Source organism: Prunus avium, chromosome 1 (assembly GCF_965620075.1).
Source record: "Prunus avium chromosome 1, drPruAviu1.hap1.1, whole genome shotgun sequence".
Lineage (NCBI taxonomy): Eukaryota > Viridiplantae > Streptophyta > Magnoliopsida > Rosales > Rosaceae > Prunus > Prunus avium.
This window is the reverse complement of record NC_142284.1, coordinates 50,195,684-50,220,416: the sequence shown is the minus strand read 5'-3', so window position 1 is coordinate 50,220,416 and position 24,733 is coordinate 50,195,684. Positions and strand designations below refer to the sequence as shown.

The following is a 24,733-nucleotide window of genomic DNA, read 5'->3' as shown; positions in this document are numbered from 1 at the left end:
TCATATGCTAAACTGGAAATGTAAAAATCGTTGTTCTTGTTTAAACCATCGTTGGTCCGGCTCTTGATGGAAGTACATGATGTATTCCCCATCATTTACAAAATAAGTAAACAGGCCATGGCTGGTTGTGGATCTTAAAATTTGATGATTTTGGAAGAATTGTGAACCCCCTAACCAATCACCAAAGTGCTTCCTCAAAGTTCACTACAAGTGTAATCTGAAAAAATCAAATTTTGTTGTTCCTTTATCATATTCTAAGCAATATGATCTTGAAGGTTGATTAATTTAATTGTTGTGGGCAAGAATTTCCTTCTTAAATTCCCAAGAAAATTTGATATGGTTATTACCATTAAATAATCATCGTGGTACGCAGCATCTCATGGTAGAGGAGAAACGTGAAAATTGTTTGTTTAAAAAGAAGAGGAGAAACGTGGAGTGGAGTGGATTTAGTTAAGTATATTATAGCAAGGCCAAAGGAGCTCCAGATTTCTCAAGGATTTGCATTCAATAAAATAATCTGTTGTAGCTCTCAGCTTCATTATGACGTGATTACAATATATTTTGTGATGAGTTTGATATCTAGTTGTGGTAATTCTCGTTGTTACACCAAAACTTTTATCGTAGGTGTGTTGACCCATTATAAGAGATCGTTGTACATCTCTTAATGTTTATCCAAAAGAAAAAAGGTTATCTAACCTCGAATTGGTTAACATTGTGTTTTTTACTATTATAAGCAACGCCACACAATTATACTCATGATGATAGCTTAATCCACAACCTAATCCTTAATTAGCTTTTTTGGGGAAATAATTCAGCATAAAACTAGAAGATCAAGACATAATTAACAACATAATCATGGAATTACCAGGCAGTTTTCACTGATTACATCTTACAAAACCTCTATGCCATAAAGAGCTAACATGACATGGGCTACTATCTACATAACTCATAATTTACATTTACAAACATGTCAAACAGAGAGTTGAATTTCTAAGTTTCAACCCAACCCCCTACAAGCAACCAATTAAAAAACAGAGCTTGTACATACAGAGCAGCCAAATATTGACCCCAAAAAAAAAAAAGGAAAAAAGAAAGAAAGAACCAATTAACATATGGAGAAATTCACAAGTCAATCGCATCATGATCATGGTCACCAGCTTTTCCGGTGACCGTGCTGTTGCGAACGGGGCGTACCGGCGGTGGGGCTACTACTCTTTGGAGAAGACAAGCCATGATGATCGGCTGCCGTCTTATTATTGTTGTCACTGAATCTTCTAACGTGGTCTTTTTTCTTTGATGCTCTTCTTGTGCTGCTGCTGCTCTCTTTCAACGTTGGCAATGCATACCAACCAATAGAGGTGCATAGTATAGCAACAGATCTCCCGAACACAGTCAACAGCACCAAAATGAATACCATAACCACTGGCAAATAAAAAGATGGCCTTTTCCACAAGCCCAAGCTCATGTCACTGAAACTCCATGACCAAAACGCCCTCCTCTTCTTATCATCAGTCTTGGGTTGCTCCTGGGACACTTCCTTGGTGGGTGTTGAGGGCTCAACGGTAAATTTATCGAGTGGTGTTACATGCTTTTCTTTTACCAGTGCCTGATGTTGATCAGGCTTGCTGATTTTGTTGTTGTTTTGGTCTTCCTTTTTGTCCTTCACTTTGATCACGATCGGGACGGGGACGTCGTCGTTTGAGTCCTTGAACACAAAGCGGACAAACGATATGTCCTGTGGGGGCGTTTCTGCATAAATCTTCTGCCTTTTCTCTTCAAGATCAGCTAAGAGTGCAGAGAACTTGTCAAGGCCGCGGCTTGAGTATGGGTTTTTGCTGTCCTTGCTGCTTCTTCTGGACGATCTTCTTGGAGTTGAACAAGGACTGGAACTTATGGGTTCATCGTGAACATCTTCTGGGTGGAAAAAGCCACAGCTGAAAGGGCTCAACATTTGAAATCAACTGAGTTTTTGAGAGAGAGAGAGAGAGAGTTTGCTGTTGTGGGTTTTTTGTGAGTGGGTTGATTGGAAGAGAAGAGAGCCACATATATATATATATATATATATATATATATATATATATGGTTATTAAAAGGAGCTGCTATTGACCAAAAAAAAAAAAGAGAAGGCAGATCCAAACAAAGCATAATCAATTGAAGGTTTGACAAAACATAATCCTGTAGAAGCTTCTTCCGTCCATATGGATTTTGGTGTGGTTTGACTTCTTGGGGAGGAGGAAAAGAAAACAATGCCACGTATACACGTTCGGATTGTTCTTTGCAAATGCAAACCAAGGATATCTATAAAATATTTAAAATTTGAGTTGTTATCTGGTCTTTATGCTTGGAGAAGAAGGGTATTATTGAATTGAACTTTTACCCGGTCTTTATCCAATTTTTTAATAAGAATATATTTAGTTTTTATTTTTATCAATAAATGTTGAGTGACGCGCTTATATTTGTCATCTAGAAGGGCCACTGGCCCACTGGGACCATGAATTATTAGTTGGAGTGGAAGGTTGGCTCGGTTGTTTTTGGTCAACAAAAAGCAAGTGTTAAATTTCACACAAGAAAGAAGCATATCTTCTTTTTAGTTAGGTTGGCGTTGGCATGGGAAAAACAAGTGGTTTATACCTTTTATTCTATCAACTAAATATGACATTAAAATTAGTTTGATTTATGACTTCTCATGCTTTTATTAACACCTACCGTCGCTACCGAATCAAAATAAGTATATGAATCTTTAATTCAATACGTGAAAACTCATAATTAGATTGACTAGAGGGGAGTATTAGCCTAATCTTTCTTGCTTTTATTTATGACTCTCCCAATTCATAACTTCCTTCGTTTGAATGTCTTAATGTGTTAAATTACCTAAGTGTTTTCATATTAATTTGCAGTTAAGAGCAATAATTGCAGTTATTTAAGAGGAAAAATGAGCAATCCATCTCAGTGCTTCCGTCATTGCTTTCTCCATGCAATAAATCAATAGAATCTGTGTGAGGAAGCAAAACTTGTGCAATACGCATGTTTTTTTATTCATTAGATGGATGGCATCACCCGTGAGATCTTTCAAATACAATATATTAATGAAAAATCAAAATGTTTAGTTAATAGGATAATAATCTCAGCCTTAATCTCATTGTTGAAAAACCAAAGCGTTTCATTTGAATAGGATTAAGCTAATCCTTAGCTAAATATGTCATTATGTTTTTTTTCTTTCCCCTTTTTAATATGTCAAAATATGAATGGTATTGCTGCCCATGGATTGATTTGAATATATATATATATAAAATATTTGAATTGAACCATTCATTTCGTGGAATTTATTATTTAACACATGAATCTAATTTCATTTCATAGCTGATAGCTCCACATGCAAGAAAGAAAGATTTATTTTTATTTATTTATTTATTTCCATTGTATTTACTTCCGCCTGCTGCAGAATATAAAAATCTAAAAACATCAAAATAGATATTCATGATGATGATGAGGTATGCTTAGACGACTAGAACAAGTCAACTTGAGCCGTGAGCGACACGGCAGACCATTTCCACGCGCTTGATCGAATATAAATTAAGAAGAAAATTACAAGATTAATCATCAAATTAAAATAAATTCGCCCAAATTTTTAAAAATAATGGAAATCATATATTTAGGACGAAAGTGGCTACAATTTGTTGCTCTACACTACTCTCGATGACTGTTGTCATCTTTTCTCTTTCTTCTTTTAGAAATTATATATTCGAATGTTCTTAATAAAACTTGAAGTTTTGAGAAAGATAAAAAAAAGGAAATAATAATAATAATAAAACACATTCCCGGCAATTCGGAGCGGGGCCCGACATTTCTCACCTGCAAACATTTATTTTCCAGAAGTCTATAACATCTAGAAGTTCAAAGGCATCTTCTTCAGCAAAGCAGATTTCCTTTGTGTAGTGTATACGCACGCTTTTACGTGAAGAAACTTTGTTATTGTTACCAAAAAAAAAAAAAAAAAACTTTGTTATCAACTCACTACTATGTAAGGATAGAGAGTGAGTAGAAGTTATTAAATTCTTAATAAGATCATCGACATAATCATTGGCGGTGCATAATTCAATCCAGCCCCCATAAAACCACAGTTTTGTTTTGTTGTTATAAAACCAATATAATCATATTGCCCAATCTCTAGTAAATTAATTAGTTCTATGTAAGTTGCATTTTCACATGAATAAACACGGCATGACTAAGAGACATACATATATCATACAAAAATAGCCACGCAAGAGCGAATTGCCTAATTTCATCAACACAAAGCATCTGCCACCTTGAGAGGTGCCTGACTCTTAATCATGAGGCAGAACGGGGGAACAATACAATGCTCACCAGAATCATTTTCTCACAAAATGAAGATTGTCACTCTCCAGAGTGTTCATCATCATCAAAATTTTCGTCATCCTTCATGTACTTCTCTTGCACCGCTGCAACTGTGAGCTACTTTGTTAAGCAAAACTCATTAAAAATACACCTTCCGATTTCTTTGATTTATATGCAACATGAATATTGAAATACAAAACCACAAAGTTCAGATGTATCAACTAATCAAAAGAACTTCCTGGACATCAAGTTTTTTCAATTCAAATAAAATGCAGCATTACCTATCTGGATATGAGGATCTCATACACATTCTGGTCCACCTAGATGTAAATGTAGAAACCCGGTGACTAGGTTGACTAGTTTAACTCATACCCAGCCAAACAAGTCCAAGTGATGGTAGATCGGAATTATTCTTTCAGATACTTAAACTAGTGGTTTAGTAGGACATTTTCCACAAAAAGTGGACAAATTTGATTCTAAATTATGCTACAGCTTGAAGCATGCATCAAAAAGTGGACAAGATAAAGGAATAAGAGAAAACATATTATTATAGAATCAAATTAAAAGGATATCTGTAATAATCCCAATCAACAGGACCAACTGCAATCTTGCTGAACTCTACTGCGCTCGCTTCTATGCCAGCAAAAATGTATCCATTGCTCTTGTCTATCAGTTTAACTAGATTCCCCACACTCTCTTTATCCTGTAAAGTAGCAACTGACTTAAAACACAGAGTACAAAAAGTTCACGACGTCAGGAGTAAAGTGAAGAGGGATTGGCATGCCTGAATATCTAAAGTTGCAAAATTGACAAGACTGTAATCTTCTACTACATCACAAATCTCCTTAGTGAGCTTTCTGCAATACAAACAATAAACATTTTATTAATATCAAAGCAAGCTTTTCATAACTTTTCCACATGATCAAATGTTAATCACACCTGTACTTAGCCGAGCGAGGATCCTGATCAAGACTGTATTGAAGATAAGATAGATTCTCTACATCTGTATAAAAATCAAGGTTGAAAGCTGCAGACATCAAAAAGAAAATAGCAAAAATTAGCAAGGATAAGGAGCACCAACATCAGTATCAGATAATTTAAATGTTATGTATAAGAAAGGAACAGGAAGAAAAAAAAAGAACCAGAGCCATACCTAGCTTTCCATAACTCTCTATTAAATCAATCTTAGACAAGACATTTATGTGTGGGAGTTCCATATGAAGCATGGTTGATAAAGAGAGAAGCAATGCACTAACATACTTCCCAGGGTCACTGCAAAGGTGGGCATCAACCAAATGAACTGCAGTCAACTGCATCAAATCAGGAAGCCATCAAGATAACAAGCACAAGGCACATCAACTATCATGGTCCTGGTGAATGGTGCAAGCTACAAAGATTGGAAAAGAAGATTATAACATACCCTGAGGTTTAACTTCTTTACAAGTTTCATGATAACATTCTTGGCACTGGAGTGAAGAAAGAATAGTTCGACTTGGCCAGGGAAATCAAAGAGAAAGTAGTGATCTGCAAAGTTAATAACATTGTTAGGCAGCAAAATACAACTGTTATTTCATCACTGCTCAGGGGACAACATACAAGAACACTAACATGCCATTCCTTGCAAACAAACTATTATGATGCATAACTCTACAGGACTGCAGTTAGATAACCAAAAACGAGAACTGTACAACTTCTCTTAATATAAACAACATGAAAAAAGACAGTTGTAACAAGTCGAAGAAGCAGTATTGATGTATCTCAAGCAAACATCATGACAGGACTGGACATCTCAAAAGTTTCGGGGGGATAAAAGTATGGTCAAGAATAATCATAACCTCTGACAAACTAAAAAAGGATTAGCCTGATCATAATTTCGAGAGCCTGAATATTTAAATAAGTAAAGCAAGACAAAACAAACAAACCTTTTATAAGAGGTTTCAACTTCGCCTCCAACCAGTCAATATTCTTCTCTAGATAATCCATGCAATATACAAGACCTGGATGAACATGACAAAAGAAACTTCAATAGTTGCAGAACCAGAATGGGCCATATACTTTACAAGTATGTTGATCACAAAATCCATTAAAAAACTTCTAAAAGACTATAATATTTCCACACACGAAAAAAAAAAGCATCATTTGTTGAGTCTAACAAAAGCACACTCTTAAGCACCCATTAAAAGGTTAATCATAACTCTATGAGGATCTTGGCAAAAAATAAACAGGAATAGCTGATCGCAAACCATCTGATAACAGCTGACCGTAAACTATCCAATTTTCTTTTTCATTTACAATCCAAACATTGCTAATAAAAGAAAAACAAACATTTGCACATTTTACTTTATCCAAGTGATGAACCAAAAGTGTTTATAGATATTTAGATATACTAAATAAATAAATAAAAATTAATATGAGCTCACCTCCATTTGGACCAAGACCGTGCTCCACCATCACATCACTTAGTTTTATAAGATCCTCTATGTTCACAGCACATTCATATCTAAATTTAAGTAAAGGCTTGACATACTACAAGGAAAGGAAACTACTAAACTGCAAAATATGAAGAATGAAAAGTAAACTAATGAGTAGGATACGGCAATGCATCGTTAGCAGGATCCAAATTGATAACAGCAACTTTTCTGCATGCCCGAAATGATAAAGTTGTCATTGCAGACGATCCAGACAGATTCATATGGAGAATATTGACGCCATAGGAAGGAAAACTTGAAAACCAGAAGCAAAGAGAATGGCCTCTTGAGGCATATATTTGTTTCTGTGTAGTCTCTTTGGTTTGGGCTTTGCCCCCTATGTTACCAAAGAAAAAAACCAGAAGCAGAGGTGAAAATTTACCTTCCAATGAGTTGGAGAAACTGAGACATGCCATTGCAGTAGGTGGTCTTCCCTGACCCAGGTGGACCAATCACCACTTGCCCAAAAACCATTTTCACTTCGTCTTCGTTTTTTTTCGTTGTCAAAACTTCGTCTTCTTCGTTTATGTTGTCGACTGGGTTCCAGACTGAGGAGGCTAGGGCTTGAAATTTGGGGGCGGGTGCTTGAGGCGGCAAAAAAAAGTCAAAAACAATTAGGGTGCGTTTGGAATCCAGGAACTCAAAAACTTCTATTTTTCAAGTTTCAAAAACTTATTTGGTATACAACTTGAAAACCTAGCTCAAGCAATGAGAGACTAGTAGGAAAAAAGATTTATGAAAAAACAGACATTCGGATTTTGGGGGCTTAAAATGTATTTTTAAGTTTATAAAATTGGATTCAAATCCAATATCAGGCTCTTAATTTTCATAAAATGAAAAGGGGGCATTCCGAGAATCGAACTCGGGACCTCTCGCACCCAAAGCGAGAATCATACCACTAGACCAAATGCCCGCTTTGTTAACTATCTACATAAAACTAAATTTATACCACTTTAGTGTGAAAGAATCTCTAATTAAGCCCATGGACCATCTACATCCATTCAGCATACCCCGGGGCCCATTGTTCTGGTGTTGGGGAGGACTATGATTACAGTTTTGGAGACGCTTTATGTCACCTCACTTTCATTCACATGGGATGGGATGAGACCTCCTAATACACAGCACAAGCTTTTGCAGATAATTATGACTTTGCATGTAAATAATTTAAATGTTGAGCTGCTAATACATGGAGGAGGGGCCTATATTGGCAAAATATAGCTCACATTAAGGCAACGCAAAAGTCAATGTGGGGCACCCATGGAAGCATGGAACATGGAAGAGAGCTGTCATCATGATAGAGTGCGGTGGAAGAAGGTAAAAGAATTAGGTTAAAAGACTGGTGCCTCATCATTTCAGACTCGTGCAATGTTACTTTGCCCATGATTTTTCTCATACATGTTTAGGTGAATTAGCGAAAAGAAGCTAGGCAATTCACCATAATCGATATGTTGTTAGATTGTCAATCGAGTAAATTCGTGTTCGATGTAAAACAGTGTAATCATGGAGGAACAAAGATACTTTTGAGAACTGAAGCAAGCAAGCCAGCTAGGCAATTGGTTGATGAAGTGCTGGCATTTGATGGCATGGAGCATCAAACTTACGATAATTAAAGTCATTTGATGCTTCAAGTTCAATTTTTTTTTAAAGGGTTTTCAGGTGTTACCCATCCAAACATGTATCCCACTTATTAGTGTCCCACTCCTAATTTAGCTTGAAACTTAATTAAAGCAAACGAACTTTATTTATAGTCATTTTCTGATCACCCCAACTGATCAACCAATAGATTGGGCCATCCATGTTGGCCAGGCCAGCTATTAATTTTGTAATGAAGTCAGCAAATTTGGTTTATATCCCTTTTGAATTTCCAGCTACCATCTCATAATGCAGAAATCAATTAGGAAAAAAAGGAAAGAAATAGAAAGAAAAAGCAAATGCATGGTTTATATGCAATGTAATGTAAGCCTTTGTTTTCATTTGGAGGACAGGGGGGAAGCTAATTAAGAAAAAAATATCTAACAGACAGAGAGTGGTAGGTGGGTGCTTGGAAATGGGACAACATGATTGCTAATTGCAGCTAACTTTAATCATATTCATCCACAGTTGTGCTTTTGGTCTCTGCAATCCCCTGCAACCCACATATTTTGATCTCCCTTATTCATTTTTCTTATCTCCTTCAGTTTTTCTTAGGGGGAGAGAGAGAGAGAGAGAGAGAGATAGTGTGAACAGGAAGAAGTCATGGCATTTGCAGGAACAACCCAGAAGTGCATGGCTTGTGACAAGACTGTGTATCTGGTTGATAAGCTAACAGCCGATAACCGTATCTACCACAAAGCCTGCTTTCGATGCCACCACTGCAAGGGAACCCTCAAGGTAGTACATATATCTTACATTGTTTCACTAACTTAAGACTTAAAATCTCTCTTTGGCAAAATTCTGGGGACAGATTGTTGAATTAAAGAAGCAAAATGGATCTCATTTTGCTTGAAGTTTTTTTTCATTCTTCTGGTCCTATAATGCTATAAGACTATATTTCTTCAGAATTCCCATCTGTATGATCAAGCTACTTTCTTTCTTGTTTAGAGTAGATACCCTTTCTTCTTTGGCCTAAAACAAAAAACCTTTTAGCTATTTACAACGACCTGGTAGATATTCTTTCTTGTCCAGTCACATTGGAAGTCTTATGCTTATCAAGTCTCACCTGCATCTTGATATTACAGAATCATAGATCAGACCCCCAAAACTTGATATATATGTGTAGTTCAAACCCAAGAACAGAACTAGATCAGTTTCCAGATTGGCAACCTTATCATCTACTAGTTATTCTGGCATTGTTCTATCCAAGAATTATTCTTTATAGAGATATGATTTAATCTTCATCTGTTGGCTGTTGCCCATATGATGATTCGTCTCTCACAACAACATACATGTTCTTGAAGTATGTTTTAAAATTAAAAGTTAATTCCAGCTTCCACATTTTTGGTTTTCATATACAACTCCGTTGACCAAAATATCATTTTGCAGCTCAGCAACTACAATTCATTTGAGGGAGTGCTGTACTGCAGGCCACATTTTGATCAGCTCTTTAAAAGAACTGGCAGTCTTGACAAAAGTTTTGAAGGTAAAACTAAAAATTCACCAAATTAATTAAATCTCTCTCTCAGTGGTTCAAGGTGATCAAATTCTGTTTCATTTTCCTTTTCAGGGACACCAAAAATTGTAAAACCAGAGAGACCTGTTGATAATGAGGTATATATTCCCCAGAAATTTAATTGCTTTAATATGGATCATACAAGTCCTTAATATCTGCTCATCATCTTGATGATAAACTGTTTTAACAGAAACCTGCAGTAGCCAAAGCTTCAAGTATGTTTGGTGGAACCAGAGATAAATGCTTTGGCTGCAAGAATACTGTTTATCCAACAGAAAAGGTAAGACCAACTTCTGAAATTATCATTTCTCCACATGCTGTCATCAGCAAAGAAACCTAACATTAATATTTTGACATTGATCAATAGGTTACTGTGAATGGAACTCCTTACCACAAGATGTGTTTCAAATGCTCACATGGAGGATGTACAATCAGCCCATCAAACTATATTGCGCACGAGGGCCGACTCTACTGCAAACACCACCACACCCAACTCATCAAGGAGAAAGGAAACTTAAGCCAGCTTGAGGGTGACTATGAGAAGAACACCGTCGATGAGAATGCCAGTGCCAGAGAAGTTGCTACCGAAATATGATACAAAGAATGGATAACTTTTTTTCCCCTTAGCATCCCTTCTTTATGTGGTGTTGCTGTCCCTGATACAGATGGAGTCCTTTGTATAATTGAAGTGTGTGGGTTCATTCATTTGCTGTTTTTTAGTTTTGCTGTGAGGTTGTGAATGCTACAATGAGATGCCAAAACCTATTTTCAACTAGCCCCTTTCCTAAAGACCCAAATGAGGCTGTTTTTTTTTCTCCTCTTATTGTGTTCTTGTTGGCATTGAATAAATGTTGATATGTCCCATTGTTCTCTCTATCTTACTATGCAAGCTCTCTAACACCAAAAGAACAGTTCTCATTCAAGCTGAGTGGTCTTAAATTAAAAGTAATAAAAATGGTATAGAGATTTAGTTATGAGCCAACAGGTAATTGAACATTTTATTAGATGATTCCACAGAAGAAAATTTTCAGAAATTCAACCATTGGTTTTGCAATGGAAGTTATAGTACACAGTGCCACAGCATTAAGTGGCAACAAGCAAAGGGTGTCTGTACAAAAATAAAAAATAAAAAAATTCCCAAAGTAGTACAACAGTCACAACAAATGCTCCGCGGTGTCAAGAAGACAACCATTCTTGGCAACATGCTTCAGGTCTCTGATAAAACTATCTTGAAGAAATCCAAACCCAAACGTTCCATCCCAATACTGCCAAATCCGCCCCTGAGCATGCAGTGGGTTTGTGGTAGTTCCTGCCAAGTGTGGAATAGCCAGATCATGACTGAAGTTTATGCAAAGAATGCGAGAGACTCCTTTGTTTCCTGTGAGAGGGAGATGCTGGTGAATGTGAGCTGCTGCTGCAGTTGGTTGAAGATGTATCCGACTAGTATACAAATTTTCTTCCTCTGGGGAAAATGGAGACTCAATAAAAGTAGGGTTCATTGTCCAAAAGACCGGGTGTTTCCTGATAACATGTGCGAAGCTGCAAAAATTTCCAGACGAGTCGCAAACCTTTTGGCAGGAAATGCCCCCAATGTCATCATATGCAACAAGGTAAAAACCCAAGGTCATGTCATCATAAATTCCCTGCAGTTGGAAGAAGAAGAGGGGGTCAATTAAGCCACAATTGAAACCTCTTGTGAATCCACCATCTTGCTATGACACATTACAATAAGCAAGAGTGAAAGGAGCAAAACCAATCAGTTAACACTAGAGCTGCCTCTTACACAAAGTTTGGATGCCCAAGGTAGATTGATCCAACTATCCTAAGACAGCAATCTGACTTCTAAGCAGTCCCATGTTTTCTGTACTAACTTATACCAAGTAGTTTGGGAGTTCTACTTGGTACAAATCAATGAAGCATAAGCACCGACCTCAATATTCAAGCACTTCTAAAATAAGGGATTCATGTAGACAGATCTCTGTTCCTAATTCTACTACATAACAAATTGATGTGGATTTGTTTGTATAATCTAAGAACACGAAGACCAACCTGATAAACCATCCAATACTAACCTTACCGAAGCAAAACACTCAGAAATACAGCCAATGGAAATTCTTGGAGAGAATAGTCTTATAAGATAGGAAGCAAATTCAGGAGCCAGTTCTAAATTCCAAAATACAAACTAAATAAAATGTAGTCCACCAACACTGAATGGCATAGTTTGTCCGACAAGCACTTCACAAGCAAAATCAGGAGAAGATGTCAATATCTGTATCTCTGTAATTAGGCATAGAAACTGCAACAACAACCTTAAAGCATAAAACAACTGATTTTCCAACTTTCAGCTGAATCATACAAGCATAAAGGAAAAAAAGGCACCTTCCATAGGCCCTGTAAAGGCCGAGTTGGTGTAGGCGAGCAATCAACAATCTTCACGAAATGCTGAGGCTCCAACTTCCTCCTGGCCTGCTTTTCCTTCTCTCTCCTCCTCTGCCTCCTCGAAGCTCTATCTCCACCTGGGCTGGTCCGGTTCGCAAAGTACTGATAAATCTCCACCACCAACTGGTCCGGTGATGTCCCTGGGGACCCACTAGTCTCGGCTCCAATCAAATCCTCACCGACCCCACCATCGTCTCCGCGCCCACTAACTGAGCTGGAACTTCTCCGAGCCCCAAAGCTCATATCTTCCTCCACAACAAAATGGGTTTTCCCCATTAAGCTCAAATTGACCGGAACTAAATCGCTCTCCGCAAACTTGAACCGCGAGGAATTAGCGAAATCTTCCGAAATCTCGGTCCGGCCTTCCGGGTCGAGAAAGTTCAAAACTTGGCCCTCCGGCGAGAGACTCATCCACAAAAAGGGTGCCTTTACGACACCGTATGTACCGTCCTTGGCCGGAGAGACCCGGAAGCCGGTCATGAACGATGGGCCCCACTCGAAGAAAATCAACGGTGGAGATGTCGCGATGCCGCCTTGGCGCCAGAATCCAATCAGATTTTCCCAATCGCTGAGGGTCTGGTAGAGAATTCTGTAGGTGATTTTCCCAATTCCCCATTTCTTGATCTGGGTCTTGGAGCCCCACCTGCGGTCGCACATAGAGAACCAAAGCTTGCCATCGTTTTTGCACAGCGAAACGAACCGTTTCGATGTGCAGGCGAAGCTGGCGATCTCGGGAGGCGTGAGGAAGGAGAGAACGCAGAGCTGGACGTCCTCGGGGAAATCGGCGAAGGAAACGGAACAACCCAATTCGTCAATTGTGAGACTTGTGTCTTTGACCGTCGACATTTTTTGTTTGGTATTCGGCTTGATTTTCCAGGTAAATTTGGGAATTTTCTGGGGAAAATTGGTGGGAAATACAGGTAGTTGTTGTGGTGGTGTTGGACAAGGGAAAGAGAAGTGTTGTGTTGGATTGAATTTTTGGAGATTCTTCGACCATAGGGAATCATTCTTCAACGTGTTGGGTTGAATTTGGAATCATTCTTCGACCAGTACATTTACAGGGTTTGTGGGGGTACAATTGTAATTTAGCAGATTATTACATAGATACGGTATTTTTTGTTTCATTTGTTGGTAATGGAGAGGCCGGAGGCCCAATAAACTAAACTAATCAGGAATAAACTTAGGCTTAGCTAAGGCCAACAAATCTGCTGACCCACAAATATATGGTACTTCATTCTTTTATTTGGCAACTCTTTTTTTCATCTAAGAAAAATATTCCCCACCTATTTTATTTCCCTATATTCCCCCGACAATTGTTAATTTTAGTGAAAATACACTTATTTATCAACTCTTAATATTCAATGTAATAAGTCGATGGGATCTAACTCAGTGGAAAACAGCCTTGATTTGCAGACAAGAGGTGTTAGATTCGAACCACCATAGCATCTTAGTTGTGTGCGTGAAATCGTCATTCCTTCTAATTTAGACTATCGCTTTTACTAATATATATATATTCGGTGCAATAATGTCAACATGATCTTGACCAGTGATCTCATATTCAAACTCTCATAACAACTTCGTAGTGCGTGTCAAAAAACCCTCGTGTATAGGGTTTTATTATTATTTATATTTCTATAAAATGGGTCTTTAGGTGTTTTTTCTATCATAAAATGGAATTTTGAATAACTTATTTATAAATAGGCATGTACATTTATTTTCTTCTTCATACCCATCATTTTTTTTTCTTGAAAAATAAGTAGATTTCATTAACCAGAAGCATTGGTTACAATAAGGTCATCAATAATACAATGCATTAGTCACGCATGTCCTTCTTCTAATCAATAATAAGGATGTAAAGCAATACAGGCAATAGTATGAGCTACTTTATTACACTCCCTAGGTTGAAGTTTGACTTCCTTTAAAGAAAACTGCACGAGCAAGTCTCTCACATCATCCACAATGTTGCCGACATTAGCCCACATAGTCTCCCATAAATTAATCATCATAACAGCCTCAGAAGAGTCAATTTCTATGAGGAGATGGAAAAACCCAGCATCTGCAACAAATAAAATTCCTATATAATTCGTTTGCAATTCTTTAGCTAGAATGGAAATCCCACAAGGGCTTTGTATAGCTAGAGCACCCATAAAATTTCCATAATCATTTTGAACTGCACTTGTACTACGCAAGCCTGTTGTGTTGTCAATAGCTCCATCAACATTGAGCTTATAGAAATTATGATACACATTCCTTTGATACCCATCAAATATATGATACACATTCCCTTGATATAATTTAAACCTAATGGATATAATTTATTTATTTATAGTTCTGTAATTTTACCAAGAAATTTGGTATAGTGAAGAGAAATCGATTTGTAACTGTATGGCGCGAAGAATCACTATTAATAACTATTAAGAATTCTTTCAATGCACACATGCTTGCATTTATATTCACTACCATCAAACTCATACATAAAAAAGTAATTCAATTCAACGGCATCGAAGCTCTCTCACAAGTCACTGGTATTCGATCTAGACCGTCGAAAGTCCTTGATCCTACCGTCCATCCCCGAACTCCCACCACCCGTCCGATCCCTAGAACCACGGCGCTTAAGCTTCCCATCCCCATCGTCAAAAACTTGACCCAGCACCTCCTGAACCGACTCGGGACTCAAATACGACTTCCCCTGCAACGCGGCCGAGAACGAGTTCAAGAACTCAGTGTAAGCCGGAATCACAAGCTTCACGGTAGCCGATCTAATCTGCTGCCTCAAGTCAACCTCCGGAATAACACAAAACCCCTTGTGCCTCTTGGAAATGTCGTCCAAGCCCTTCATGAACGCCTCAATTTTCAACCTCACCAGCCCCACCTTCGCCTCTTTGCTCTGTTTCTCCAGATCATCCTGCTCCAAGATCCTCACCAGTGGGACCCACGCCTGCTTCTGGTACATGTAAGCAGATTCCTCGGCCACCACTTTGTAGTTCTTTTTCAAGTACTGGTCTCCCAAGAGCTTCCCGAGCTCTGTGTTTCTGGTCCTCATGTAAATGTACCAGTAAGTGTTCATGGAAAACACATGAGGAAGAGGGATTGAAATACCCAATTTGTCCCTGCTGTTGTTATTGTAACCCGAACGTTTTGCCTCCACATTCCTCTGCAAAGCTTCCATGATGTTGCAAATGGCGTCTCTGAGCAGATTCTCATCAGTTTCTGGTTTGGACAAAATCCCTGCTTTCCAAATTTGCTCTGTTCTTAAAACCTTGGCCATGGCGACACTGTAATTCTCTGTTGCTAAGTATTTCAAGTAGTTCACAGCGTACCTTACTATTTTAGGCACTGACCCATCTGGAGGTGGAGGCAATCCATCTGAACTGCCTTCAATTTGAAGCCCAAATTCCCAAAACACTTTACTTGAAGCATGAATGAGAAGCTTCTCAAGTTCCCTGAATCTTATGCAGATGTCGGCTCCCGATTCGCCGTCGAACACCTCAGAGAATCCAGGCTTGAGCTTCTCCAAGGAGTCGAACATGTCCAGGAGCTTGAACAGCTTCTGGGGCTCTTTGCTGCTCCTGGCTACGCCTTCTCCGAACCTGAAGAACACCGCCATGATTTTGTCTGCGATTTTCGCGAAGCATTCTGGCCAGATCAAACCCTCCATTATGCCGCCTAGTACTTGTTCACAGAGCTTCTTCTCTGATACAAGCACTGCTTTGACTGCAAGTTCAAAGTGTTGGATCCAAAGGGTTATGGCTGTCTCTAAGCTCTCCCATGGCATTTCATCTATTTCTTCTGGAGTGTGACTTTTTAAGTACTCTGGGTTTAGCCTCATTAGTGCTTTGGCAACTCTTTTGTATCTCACCTGTTGAACACCAAAAATTATAACTAATAAGATTTAAACTTCAAAGGGCCTCTATTGCTACATGGATTAATGTTCTTTTAGTAGATCATACATTCACGCAACATTCAGCTTAATTAATATTAATTATATGTGAATCATACATTCATGTAAATGGTGTCACAAGTTAAGCAAATTTGTCATATAATGTGATTCGCTAATATGATCTAAAAATGTGACGCTTTTAACGTTACTCAAAACTAAGGAGGATGCAACCGTGCTGAATTTACCTTAACATAAATATCGATGCATATGTCCAAGCAATCATCGGCATCTAGGGTTTGTGAAATCCTTCTAAGAAGTTCAACCTCCAACTCAGTCCCCAAATCAGAACCCATGATCACCATCTCATCACCCCTATCATCTTTATCAGCAGCCTGCAACTCCACGACATTTCGATGCCTTATCTGCTCCAAAATGCTCTCATACTCATCCTGCAAATTCAGCAGAGCCTCATCAAGCAACCCTTCAAATCTCATAGCATCCACCTCTGTTTCATACAGAGCCTTGAGAGTGACCAGAGTTTCTCTCAACCTATGCGTCCTGTATTGATCAGTCGCCTTCGTTCGGCTCAAGAACTCCACCACCTCCTGAAGCCTCTGGATCACCGGCTCTCCCTCCTGACAAATACAATCGATTGAAACCTTAAGCTGATCAACACAATCCACATATTTCACAAGTTTCTTGAGCCTTTTGCTCGTTGATTTCTCGGTTGACATTTTCTCCGAGAGTTCGAGCAGCTTGTGCTGGATTGACTCGGAGAGCTTGAAGTTGTCGAGAAGAGCAAGAGCTGGAGTTACAGCTCTGTTAATTCTAGTCTCCAAGGCTTTGGTGGCCATGGCTAACGACTGTAAAGGAGCCACTCTTCTTGAAGATGTCAACAGAGTCTCGTCTATGACCTCAAACTTGTTGTCCATCTTTCGGAGGCTTTCTTCCATCTTGGCCGTTGCTTTCAGTATGATTTTCAGGTCTGAACATGTTAGCTCGAGATCAGAGAGCCTTGAAGCTGCTTTGTAATTGGACCCCATTAATTCTTCTGAGCTTCAATGGCTGCCTGTGAGAGGCTGTGATGTTATGGAGCTATATGAATATGATGCGTTAACAAGAGGGACGGTGTGTTTGGGGGGCAGAAGAAGACAAGGACGTAACATCGGGGAGGCTGCTATCGATGCAAACTAAGAACAAATGGCATTTGTTTGTTGAAAGAAACAAATGGGAAATTTGAAATTAGGGAATGCGCTCAGCCGGTATTGTGGAAACCCCCATGAATCAGTCCAATGGTGAAAGTGTCAAGCCCGGTTCATGTTTGCCTGGAAGTCAATTCCCAATGATGCCATTTGGGCTTCAGTTAATTGATGATGGTTTTTTGGGTTTATAAAAAGATTAAAAATGTTCACATACATGAAAATAAATTTTAAAATTCTAGATGACAACTCATTTACTAGAATTCCGTTTGTTTATGTTTGATGTATTGCACGTGTATATATTTTGATTCATAATTAGAATAGGCTATATAATCTGTCACATGATTTTGTGAGCATAACTTAGAAACTCTTTTGCTATCGTACCATAAGAAAAACAATGTTGCAAACACATACGACGTTCACATCTACTTTACGTACTAGGAATGAAGAAAATCATGAATCAACGAATTTTATATAGGGGAATCAAGGAATTGAAATTGGATTCAACTACTTCTCTAGTTGATCGCATTCATGATTTTAGAAGTATTTGATTACGAATTTTAATGTCAAACACATGTAATTTTTTTTTTATTCCTTATGTATTAATAAAAGCACATGAAAGTCATAAATTGAAATCATTCTCATACCGATATATTAGAATCACATTCCAATACTCATTCATATCAATAAACATGTCATAAAGTTCATTAAAATATTGCATTAGTGTTTGATGATCATGTGTGACAATTTAAAGTTTCATGCTAAATTTCACAAAAAGTGAAACCATCACTTAAAATTACAACCCAAAAAAACAAAAAAACTTTGCAATGTACCAATGAACTATAAAAAAAAAAAGTAAGATTCATTATTTAAAATTATTATTAAAAAAACGTAATTTCAATGTTCAAATGTAATTGAAGAAAATCAAAATCCTCACGTTCTAAAGAAAATCAAATCAAATCAAATTAAAATCCTTATTTGGTGATTAAAAGTTAAATTTCCCAACATTCTAAACAAAAATAAATTTTGAAAAAAAAAACAAAAAAGAAAGGGAATGTTGTGTAGTGATTTCGTGGCATCATTATGGCGCAAAAGGGCCAACTCTCGGGAACCTTCTGGTAATTCCCGTGGTACATCGAACACTCGTGGTTAGGCGATTGGGCTTCGTCACAGAAACATTGTTGTGCTTGTGCCTGAGGAACCTCGAAGCTTTTGGTGTGCAAAAATGGCGAGATCTCTACGACAGGGCTTGAACCTCGCTCGAGCTCAAATGCTATCGCGGCCAAGATGGCTCTCTTCACAATCGGAGGCGTTGGTGGAGACCAGAACCAATGACATCGGCATCATCTCTGGGATCCCTGAAGAACATCTACGACGAAGGGTACCCTCTTCAATCACTTGAAAAAATTTCCAACTTTTATTTTCATGTGAAAATTTATTTTTAGAGGAAGTTAATTTTGAGTAATTTGGATTTGGGCGTGCCCAGGTTATAATCTATTCACCTGCTCGAACTGCAACCCAACAAGGTTCTGGGAAAGTCGGGAAATGGAAAATTAATTTTCTTTCGACACAGAAGTGCGTATGTTATTGGATTGAGCATCTTATGCATGCATAATTAGGCGATAAATATTGTTAATTCCACAGATTTTACATAATTAATGTATATATCTGTAGCGTTGGGGCATAACCCAGCTTGTTCAGTCTCACATAGTTAACATTTGGTCATATACTATGATTCAATTAGTTGTGCTCTGTTTTCTTTTACAATTTTAACAAGCAATATTTGTTGATCTGGAATTCAAATTACTGTTGAATGGCTTCATTGGCATTTTGTGCAGGTGGGAAAACCCATTGATGGGTTGGACTTCCACAGGTGATCCCTATGCCAATGTTGGTGAGGCAGGACTGACTTTTGAAAGTGAAGAAGCTGCAAAGGACTTTGCTGAGAGACATGGTTGGGACTATACGGTGTGTTCCTCTTCAAAATTTTGCTGATAAGTTTCTTTTTCTACTTGTCAAATTGAAGTAAAATTCTTCAATATTGCACACTCTTTACACACCATGAACTGTTGTGCAGGTCAAGAAGCGCCACACACCACTTTTAAAGGTTTGGAAATTTTCCTCGAGTTTTTTTTATTTAAACCGCATATTTTTCTTTTTCTTTTGTTCACCTTAATACTTAAATCATTAAGCTTTTAAATTTTATTATTGCGTAAAAAGACAAAAAAGTCATCCAACTTAATAATTAACCCTAGTATATCTATACACGCCCCACCACTCTTCATGTTAATTTGATTATGATAACTTACATATCAATTTATCTGTCAACATTTCTCTATCAAAACCTCCTAGTTCATTCTCAAATTTTTTTTAAATAAAAAATAATAATAAAGAAAATGTTGCTACGCATTTGACAACAATGTTTTTATCTCTTTAAGTGCCTGTTTGACATTGATTATTTGGAGTGATAAGTGATTTTTTACAAATTTTTGAAAGCACAACTCGTTTGGTAAAGCAGTAAGGGAAAGCTGGTATAGAGCTGCTTTCATTTTCTGATTATGCGGCAATCAGTTTGGAGAGGCACTAGAGTTTAATGAAATTTTTAGAATTCCAAAAATAACCCCATATGTTTTCATGCTTGCGTCTCTTTCTCCTCGTTCGTCTACTTCCCATCGTTCATCTTCACGCCTTCTCTTCCATGTTCTTTAGTTTAGAGCTACTCTTCTCATTCTTTTCCTTCAATTTTTCTTGTTGGATTGTTGAAGCACTCTTGAAGCCACAAGAATCAGGTAAGAAACATATTAGGTTTATTTTTCTTGTCAATTTCATTCTTCTCAATTAGGGTTAGAGAAGCTTCTCATTGATTTGGGTTTATCACAAAACTCAAACTGATCCTAAACCATGAAATTGATTTTAAACGCTTCAATTTCATTTTGCTTTCTAAATTGTTAATGAATTCCAACCTTTTGATTTAGTTCACGAAGTGGTTGTTGATATACGAAACATTGTAGAACCAAAACAATAACAAACGGACAAGAAGAAAATAGCAAGACCCAGAGAGATGAAAACATATTTAATACAATATATATGTATATATGTAAGTGAAAGTGAAAATGATTTTCCTTTTACCAAAAACACTTTATCACAAAAGTTATTTCAACATATTGTCCTTTTTAGTCATTATACATAGCACTAAACACTTTCACACAAAAAATTTACCAAACATTTAGAAAATGATTATTGTACCAACATCACGTTTAACAAAATATTTACCAAATGTTGAACAACTTTCTCATACAGTTGATTTCTTTCACAGCAAATTTGACAACGATTATTTTCACACCACAACAATGCCAAACTGGCCCTAAGTAATGTGAGGTTGAGGTGGACTTAGAGTAGTGAGGGGAAGACAATGGGGTGCGGGGTGTGAGGTTAATTAGTTTTATTTATTTATGTTGATTGTGTATTTAGGGATAGTTTGGGAAGATAGTGAGATTTTATTAGAAATTGTGGAAATTTGAAGAGATTTTCTATTTAAACCCCGTACTTCTCTTTGTTCACCCCAATACTTAAATCATTAAGCTGTAAGTTTTATTATTATGTAAAAAGACAAAAAAGGTCATCTAACTTAATAATTAACCCTAGTACATCTATACACACACCCCACCACTCTTTATATTAAGTTTTAGAAAAATACAGACTCCTCTACATCCTATTTAAATTGGATCAGGACAGATGTCAAGTATAAATTGGATTAGATCAAGACAAACTCCTCTACTTTGAGAGATGTAAAGTTGTTCTATTTCTCTAGAAAATATTAAATTTCGAGTTTGGGGTTCCATTTCTTTGTGTTTTTTTTGCTAGGAACAAAGAAAATTGTGGGGTTTAAATAAAAAATATCTTTTATTTCTTATTTTTTCAGTTTGGGGTGTATTTAAGGGTAGTTTAGGAAGATAGTGGGGTTTTCTTAGAAATTGTGAAAATTTAAATTAAAAGATGGGGTGAACTTAGAACATGAGGTGAACTAAGAGAAGTGTAGGGTTTAAATAGAAAATTTCAATTTGGATTAGAAGTTGGTGTGAACAAAAAGTGTAGGGTTTAAATAGAAAATTTCAATTTGGATTAGAAGTTGGTGTGAACAAAAAGTGCGGATTTTGAATAGAAAAACTCTTTTCAGATAGATTAGGGACAGGGACAACTTCAAGTTATGTATGGTGTTCGTCTGAAGTATGTATTAATTTAAGCTTTTGATCATGTGTAGGTTAAGACATATGCAGACAACTTCAAGTGGAAGGGCCCTGCAAAGAGTGAAAAGAGTGCAGCGGATACTGCGCGCATATGAGATTACTCTTCTGGAGGCCTATGAGTACCTATGCTTAGTTTCTTCATCAATCTTGGTATCATATCATCCCCGTTGTTAGTTATGTAATGTTATTGAACTGAAAATAATTGTGATTATGAACAACAGAACAAGTTTCTCTCTCTTAAAAAAGCTGACCATACATATACTCAGCCTCAGACTCCTTATATATGCATATACATGAAAAAAAAATATAGTAGACACTGAAGGTGCACTTTCTAGTGAGCTAGCTACGCTACATTTTAATTACATTATTTGACATTTCAAGCATTAGATGAACTGGACTGAGATCCCTCTTTGCTGTGAGTGTGGAACCTCCAACTAAAGAGGTAGTCCTTAGTCTCACAGGACAGCTTGATCACATCACAGAAAGCATTGATTGCATGCTTATTCATCTCATTTCCCCACTCAATCCTCACCCAGCATGAAAACCCATTTGATGAAACTGGTACCCCTGACTCAGAAAGCTCAAGTATGACCTCCCCACTGATCCTCTTGCAAGAGCTCCCTCCGAAACGCCCATCACTGGCCACCATAGAATCGAGCCATGAACACTCTGGCTGGCCCACCATCTCCTTGTAAGCAGAGTTTGCCATCCTCACCTTGTTGTGTGAATCGGATATGATTGCTGGCAGGGCCTCAGACTCCACCTCGTCCTCAACATCCTCTGGTTTCTTAGGAGCTTGCTCTGCTGGGGCTAGGCTTAGGTCTGTTTTGATGCACCCAACACTTATGCTGGAGCCCACAGGTCGAACTGGCTGAGGTGCTATGACATTGATTGGTGTAGGGGTAGCGGCACTTCCTTGTAGTTGCTGCAGCAGATCTTTTTCTTCTGGAATTTCAGCCACAATGTTCAAATCTATCAGCTTCTCCTCTCCTTCACAAGGTTTAATTAACTCAAACTCAGCTGGCACCATTGGTTGGTTGGTCACAACAGGAACTGATGGAGGAGGAGGAGGAGGAGGAGGAGAATGAGGAGAAGGAGGAGCAGGGTATTGAAGAAGAGGCAGAGTCATCAAACTGGTGCTTTTGACTGCATCAAAGCTTGTTGGCATGGGGAGCTGTGAAAGAGCATGAGCAAAACCATCCAAGGTGAGATTTTTAGCCGGATATGTTACATGACAAGGGGTAGAAAACCCAAACACATGATGGGTCCTCTGCCTCTTGAAGGTTGTTGGTGACAGAGCAGATCGACCTCTCTTTCTAGTCCTGGTGGGTCTGGCCTGCAATTGTGGCCAGAGGTTTCTAAGGTAAGGAGACTCTCTGATCTTCTTAGATAAGGATGGATTCTCACCTGCTGAGTTTGCTGGGGTCTCAGGTTTAGGTGCTATGGGCCTATACCTAGACATAATCTCAGCAGTTTTCTCTGTGTTGGTGTTGTAAGGATTGAGTGTCTTGATCATGGTGGTAGGTGCTTTTCTTGACAGCAAAAGTCTAAGCCCCACCAGCTATTCTGTAATGGTGATCACTGGAGACCCAAAAGAGAGCTTTTGAGAGAGAAATGCAGAAGGCAGGCAGAGGAGAGCTGTGAGGAAGGAAGTGAGAGAGGAGATAGGGAAGGAGGAGGAGGACTTGCAGTGGTTTTTGAAGAGGGATTGATCTTGTAACGGGTGTATTTAAGAGTGACAAGTGGCCAATGAGAGAAGGGCAACATGAAGCGAAGAGAAAGCAGAGACTGCCACTTGGAATTGTACGGTGGGTACGTGTTTGTGAGAGCTCAGAAATAAGTTACTTGTGGGAATTAACACTGTTGGTAGGACAGGTCCACTGTAACTTTTCACATAGACCACTTAGCCCAAGGGCTGGGTGTAGCTGGGATTTGTCAACCATACCAATCAGACGCCTGGCTTGCATGCCTTCACTTGTAACCAAACACCCTCTCATCATAACGCGTGTGGGTTTGGCCGCCATGCGTGGGTACACCTATCACGATTGGTTTGGGTGGTTTTTTTGTTTTACTCCGGAAATTTACGAAACTGCCTCTCTTCTCTGGGTCGGTTATATTTGGCAGTGCTGGTACGTGTCGACTCGATGCCTCTCACTTGCATGCAACCGAATGAGATAAAATCTGATTGGAGGATGAGTCATTGGGAGTTTAAAACGTACAGGAAGAGAGAGAGGACAGGGGAGGGATTACACGTGGCGCGCGATTGAGGCGGTTGATCAAACGTGGTCCTTGCTCTCTCTCTCTCTCTGTGCTTTTGACAAAAGCGTCCTTTTGCTCTACTCCCTATTAGCGCGCTTTTGCGGTGCTTTTTTTGGTGCCTGCCAAGTCACTGAGTATGGTTGCGTGGGAAGCGTCGCGCAAAAACCGGATGCCTAGCTTGGCGTAGGCCATTGGGTCTTATGGGTTGGTTAGGTTGGGTTTTCAATCCATGGGCGTTTTTTGTCATTTTCTGCAATCAATCTTCATGGTCGTAGCCCAATAGTAAGAGCCCACTTAATTCAACATAAAATATATAGGTGGTTTCTTTTTATATACAAAAATAATAATATTATTAGGTTGCAAGATTTAAATCTTATTGGGATTACCAACTTTCTGTTGTCTGCTTTTTTAAATCTTATTGGGATTCTTATAGGATCTTTTTTGGTAATTCTAATTGGTTGAAAAAAAGAGACACTCGATCACTAATTGGTAATTATCAGGAAAATAAATAAATAAATGAATTCGGGGAAAGAGGTTCACATGATCCAACTAATTACGACGTCGTTTTTTTGTAAGACTCATGTCATTTATTGGTCCTCATTATTGATATGACCTAAAAGTTTTTAGAAAAATGTAAATAACTCATCAAAGATGCATAGTTAACCAGTAATGATTAGTAATCCACTAAACGGCTGACGAGGAATCCAATGCCCAATTAAGTAATAAAGTTTATAAAA

At 38.2% G+C, this 24,733-nt stretch overlaps 7 protein-coding genes and 1 non-coding gene across 8 annotated transcripts; 2 read left to right on the top strand and 6 right to left on the bottom strand.

Annotated features, from left to right (window-relative positions):
* Nucleotides 1-838: 838 nt before the first annotated feature.
* On the bottom strand, nucleotides 839-2,031 carry LOC110772490 (uncharacterized). Its single transcript, XM_021976930.2, has one exon. The coding sequence runs from the start codon at nucleotides 1,949-1,951 to the stop codon at nucleotides 1,151-1,153; it is 801 nt and encodes a 266-aa protein (XP_021832622.1). The 5' UTR covers nucleotides 1,952-2,031; the 3' UTR covers nucleotides 839-1,150.
* Nucleotides 2,032-4,110: 2,079 nt separating this feature from the next.
* On the bottom strand, nucleotides 4,111-7,592 carry LOC110772455 (GPN-loop GTPase QQT1). The gene is made up of 10 exons (XM_021976892.2): nucleotides 7,207-7,592; nucleotides 6,951-6,995; nucleotides 6,777-6,856; nucleotides 6,279-6,353; nucleotides 5,777-5,880; nucleotides 5,510-5,666; nucleotides 5,296-5,383; nucleotides 5,141-5,213; nucleotides 4,929-5,059; nucleotides 4,111-4,468 (listed from the first exon to the last, which is right to left on the bottom strand). The coding sequence occupies exons 1-10, from the start codon at nucleotides 7,296-7,298 to the stop codon at nucleotides 4,396-4,398; spliced, it is 918 nt and encodes a 305-aa protein (XP_021832584.1). The 5' UTR covers nucleotides 7,299-7,592; the 3' UTR covers nucleotides 4,111-4,395.
* A 73-nt stretch (nucleotides 7,593-7,665) lies between these two features.
* On the bottom strand, nucleotides 7,666-7,737 carry TRNAP-UGG (transfer RNA proline (anticodon UGG)). Its single transcript has one exon. It is a non-coding gene; the product is annotated as a tRNA-Pro (tRNA).
* A 984-nt stretch (nucleotides 7,738-8,721) lies between these two features.
* On the top strand, nucleotides 8,722-10,848 carry LOC110772487 (LIM domain-containing protein WLIM1). The gene is made up of 5 exons (XM_021976927.2): nucleotides 8,722-9,194; nucleotides 9,846-9,942; nucleotides 10,027-10,070; nucleotides 10,163-10,252; nucleotides 10,340-10,848. The coding sequence occupies exons 1-5, from the start codon at nucleotides 9,060-9,062 to the stop codon at nucleotides 10,565-10,567; spliced, it is 594 nt and encodes a 197-aa protein (XP_021832619.1). The 5' UTR covers nucleotides 8,722-9,059; the 3' UTR covers nucleotides 10,568-10,848.
* Nucleotides 10,849-10,938: 90 nt separating this feature from the next.
* On the bottom strand, nucleotides 10,939-13,444 carry LOC110772477 (F-box family protein). Its single transcript, XM_021976917.2, has 2 exons — nucleotides 12,352-13,444; nucleotides 10,939-11,615 (listed from the first exon to the last, which is right to left on the bottom strand). The coding sequence occupies exons 1-2, from the start codon at nucleotides 13,255-13,257 to the stop codon at nucleotides 11,127-11,129; spliced, it is 1,395 nt and encodes a 464-aa protein (XP_021832609.1). The 5' UTR covers nucleotides 13,258-13,444; the 3' UTR covers nucleotides 10,939-11,126.
* A 1,361-nt stretch (nucleotides 13,445-14,805) lies between these two features.
* On the bottom strand, nucleotides 14,806-17,466 carry LOC110772479 (exocyst complex component EXO70I-like). Its single transcript, XM_021976919.2, has 2 exons — nucleotides 16,537-17,466; nucleotides 14,806-16,270 (listed from the first exon to the last, which is right to left on the bottom strand). The coding sequence occupies exons 1-2, from the start codon at nucleotides 17,332-17,334 to the stop codon at nucleotides 14,924-14,926; spliced, it is 2,145 nt and encodes a 714-aa protein (XP_021832611.1). The 5' UTR covers nucleotides 17,335-17,466; the 3' UTR covers nucleotides 14,806-14,923.
* Nucleotides 17,467-18,571: 1,105 nt separating this feature from the next.
* LOC110772467 (NADH dehydrogenase [ubiquinone] iron-sulfur protein 4, mitochondrial) lies at nucleotides 18,572-22,002 on the top strand. Its single transcript, XM_021976905.2, has 5 exons — nucleotides 18,572-18,871; nucleotides 18,977-19,065; nucleotides 19,329-19,458; nucleotides 19,568-19,597; nucleotides 21,752-22,002. Exons 1-5 carry the CDS (start codon nucleotides 18,716-18,718, stop codon nucleotides 21,830-21,832), a joined length of 486 nt encoding a protein of 161 aa, XP_021832597.2. The 5' UTR covers nucleotides 18,572-18,715; the 3' UTR covers nucleotides 21,833-22,002.
* LOC110772466 (uncharacterized) lies at nucleotides 21,946-23,519 on the bottom strand. The gene has a single exon (XM_021976904.2). It carries the CDS (start codon nucleotides 23,251-23,253, stop codon nucleotides 22,114-22,116), a length of 1,140 nt encoding a protein of 379 aa, XP_021832596.1. The 5' UTR covers nucleotides 23,254-23,519; the 3' UTR covers nucleotides 21,946-22,113.
* Nucleotides 23,520-24,733: the final 1,214 nt, after the last annotated feature.

Bases quoted from the DNA above. Each gene is read 5' to 3' on its own strand.
- LOC110772490 (XM_021976930.2), bottom strand. From the start codon at position 1,951: ATGTTGAGCCCTTTCAGCTGTGGCTTTTTCCACCCAGAAGATGTTCAC.
- LOC110772455 (XM_021976892.2), bottom strand. From the start codon at position 7,298: ATGGTTTTTGGGCAAGTGGTGATTGGTCCACCTGGGTCAGGGAAGACC. The intron at 6,996-7,206 runs GTAAATTTTCAC...TCGGGCATGCAG, and splicing joins TTTCTCCAACTCATTGGAAG to AAAAGTTGCTGTTATCAATT. The intron at 5,881-6,278 runs GTTTGTTTGTTT...TTAACTTTGCAG, and splicing joins GTTGAAACCTCTTATAAAAG to ATCACTACTTTCTCTTTGAT.
- LOC110772487 (XM_021976927.2), top strand. From the start codon at position 9,060: ATGGCATTTGCAGGAACAACCCAGAAGTGCATGGCTTGTGACAAGACT. The intron at 9,195-9,845 runs GTAGTACATATA...ATCATTTTGCAG, and splicing joins ACTGCAAGGGAACCCTCAAG to CTCAGCAACTACAATTCATT. The intron at 9,943-10,026 runs GTAAAACTAAAA...TTTCCTTTTCAG, and splicing joins TCTTGACAAAAGTTTTGAAG to GGACACCAAAAATTGTAAAA.
- LOC110772477 (XM_021976917.2), bottom strand. From the start codon at position 13,257: ATGTCGACGGTCAAAGACACAAGTCTCACAATTGACGAATTGGGTTGT. The intron at 11,616-12,351 runs GTGCCTTTTTTT...TTCCAACTGCAG, and splicing joins CTTTACAGGGCCTATGGAAG to GGAATTTATGATGACATGAC.
- LOC110772479 (XM_021976919.2), bottom strand. From the start codon at position 17,334: ATGGGGTCCAATTACAAAGCAGCTTCAAGGCTCTCTGATCTCGAGCTA. The intron at 16,271-16,536 runs GTAAATTCAGCA...GGTGTTCAACAG, and splicing joins GCATCGATATTTATGTTAAG to GTGAGATACAAAAGAGTTGC.
- LOC110772467 (XM_021976905.2), top strand. From the start codon at position 18,716: ATGGCGAGATCTCTACGACAGGGCTTGAACCTCGCTCGAGCTCAAATG. The intron at 19,459-19,567 runs GTGTGTTCCTCT...ACTGTTGTGCAG, and splicing joins GACATGGTTGGGACTATACG to GTCAAGAAGCGCCACACACC. The intron at 19,598-21,751 runs GTTTGGAAATTT...GATCATGTGTAG, and splicing joins GCCACACACCACTTTTAAAG to GTTAAGACATATGCAGACAA.
- LOC110772466 (XM_021976904.2), bottom strand. From the start codon at position 23,253: ATGATCAAGACACTCAATCCTTACAACACCAACACAGAGAAAACTGCT.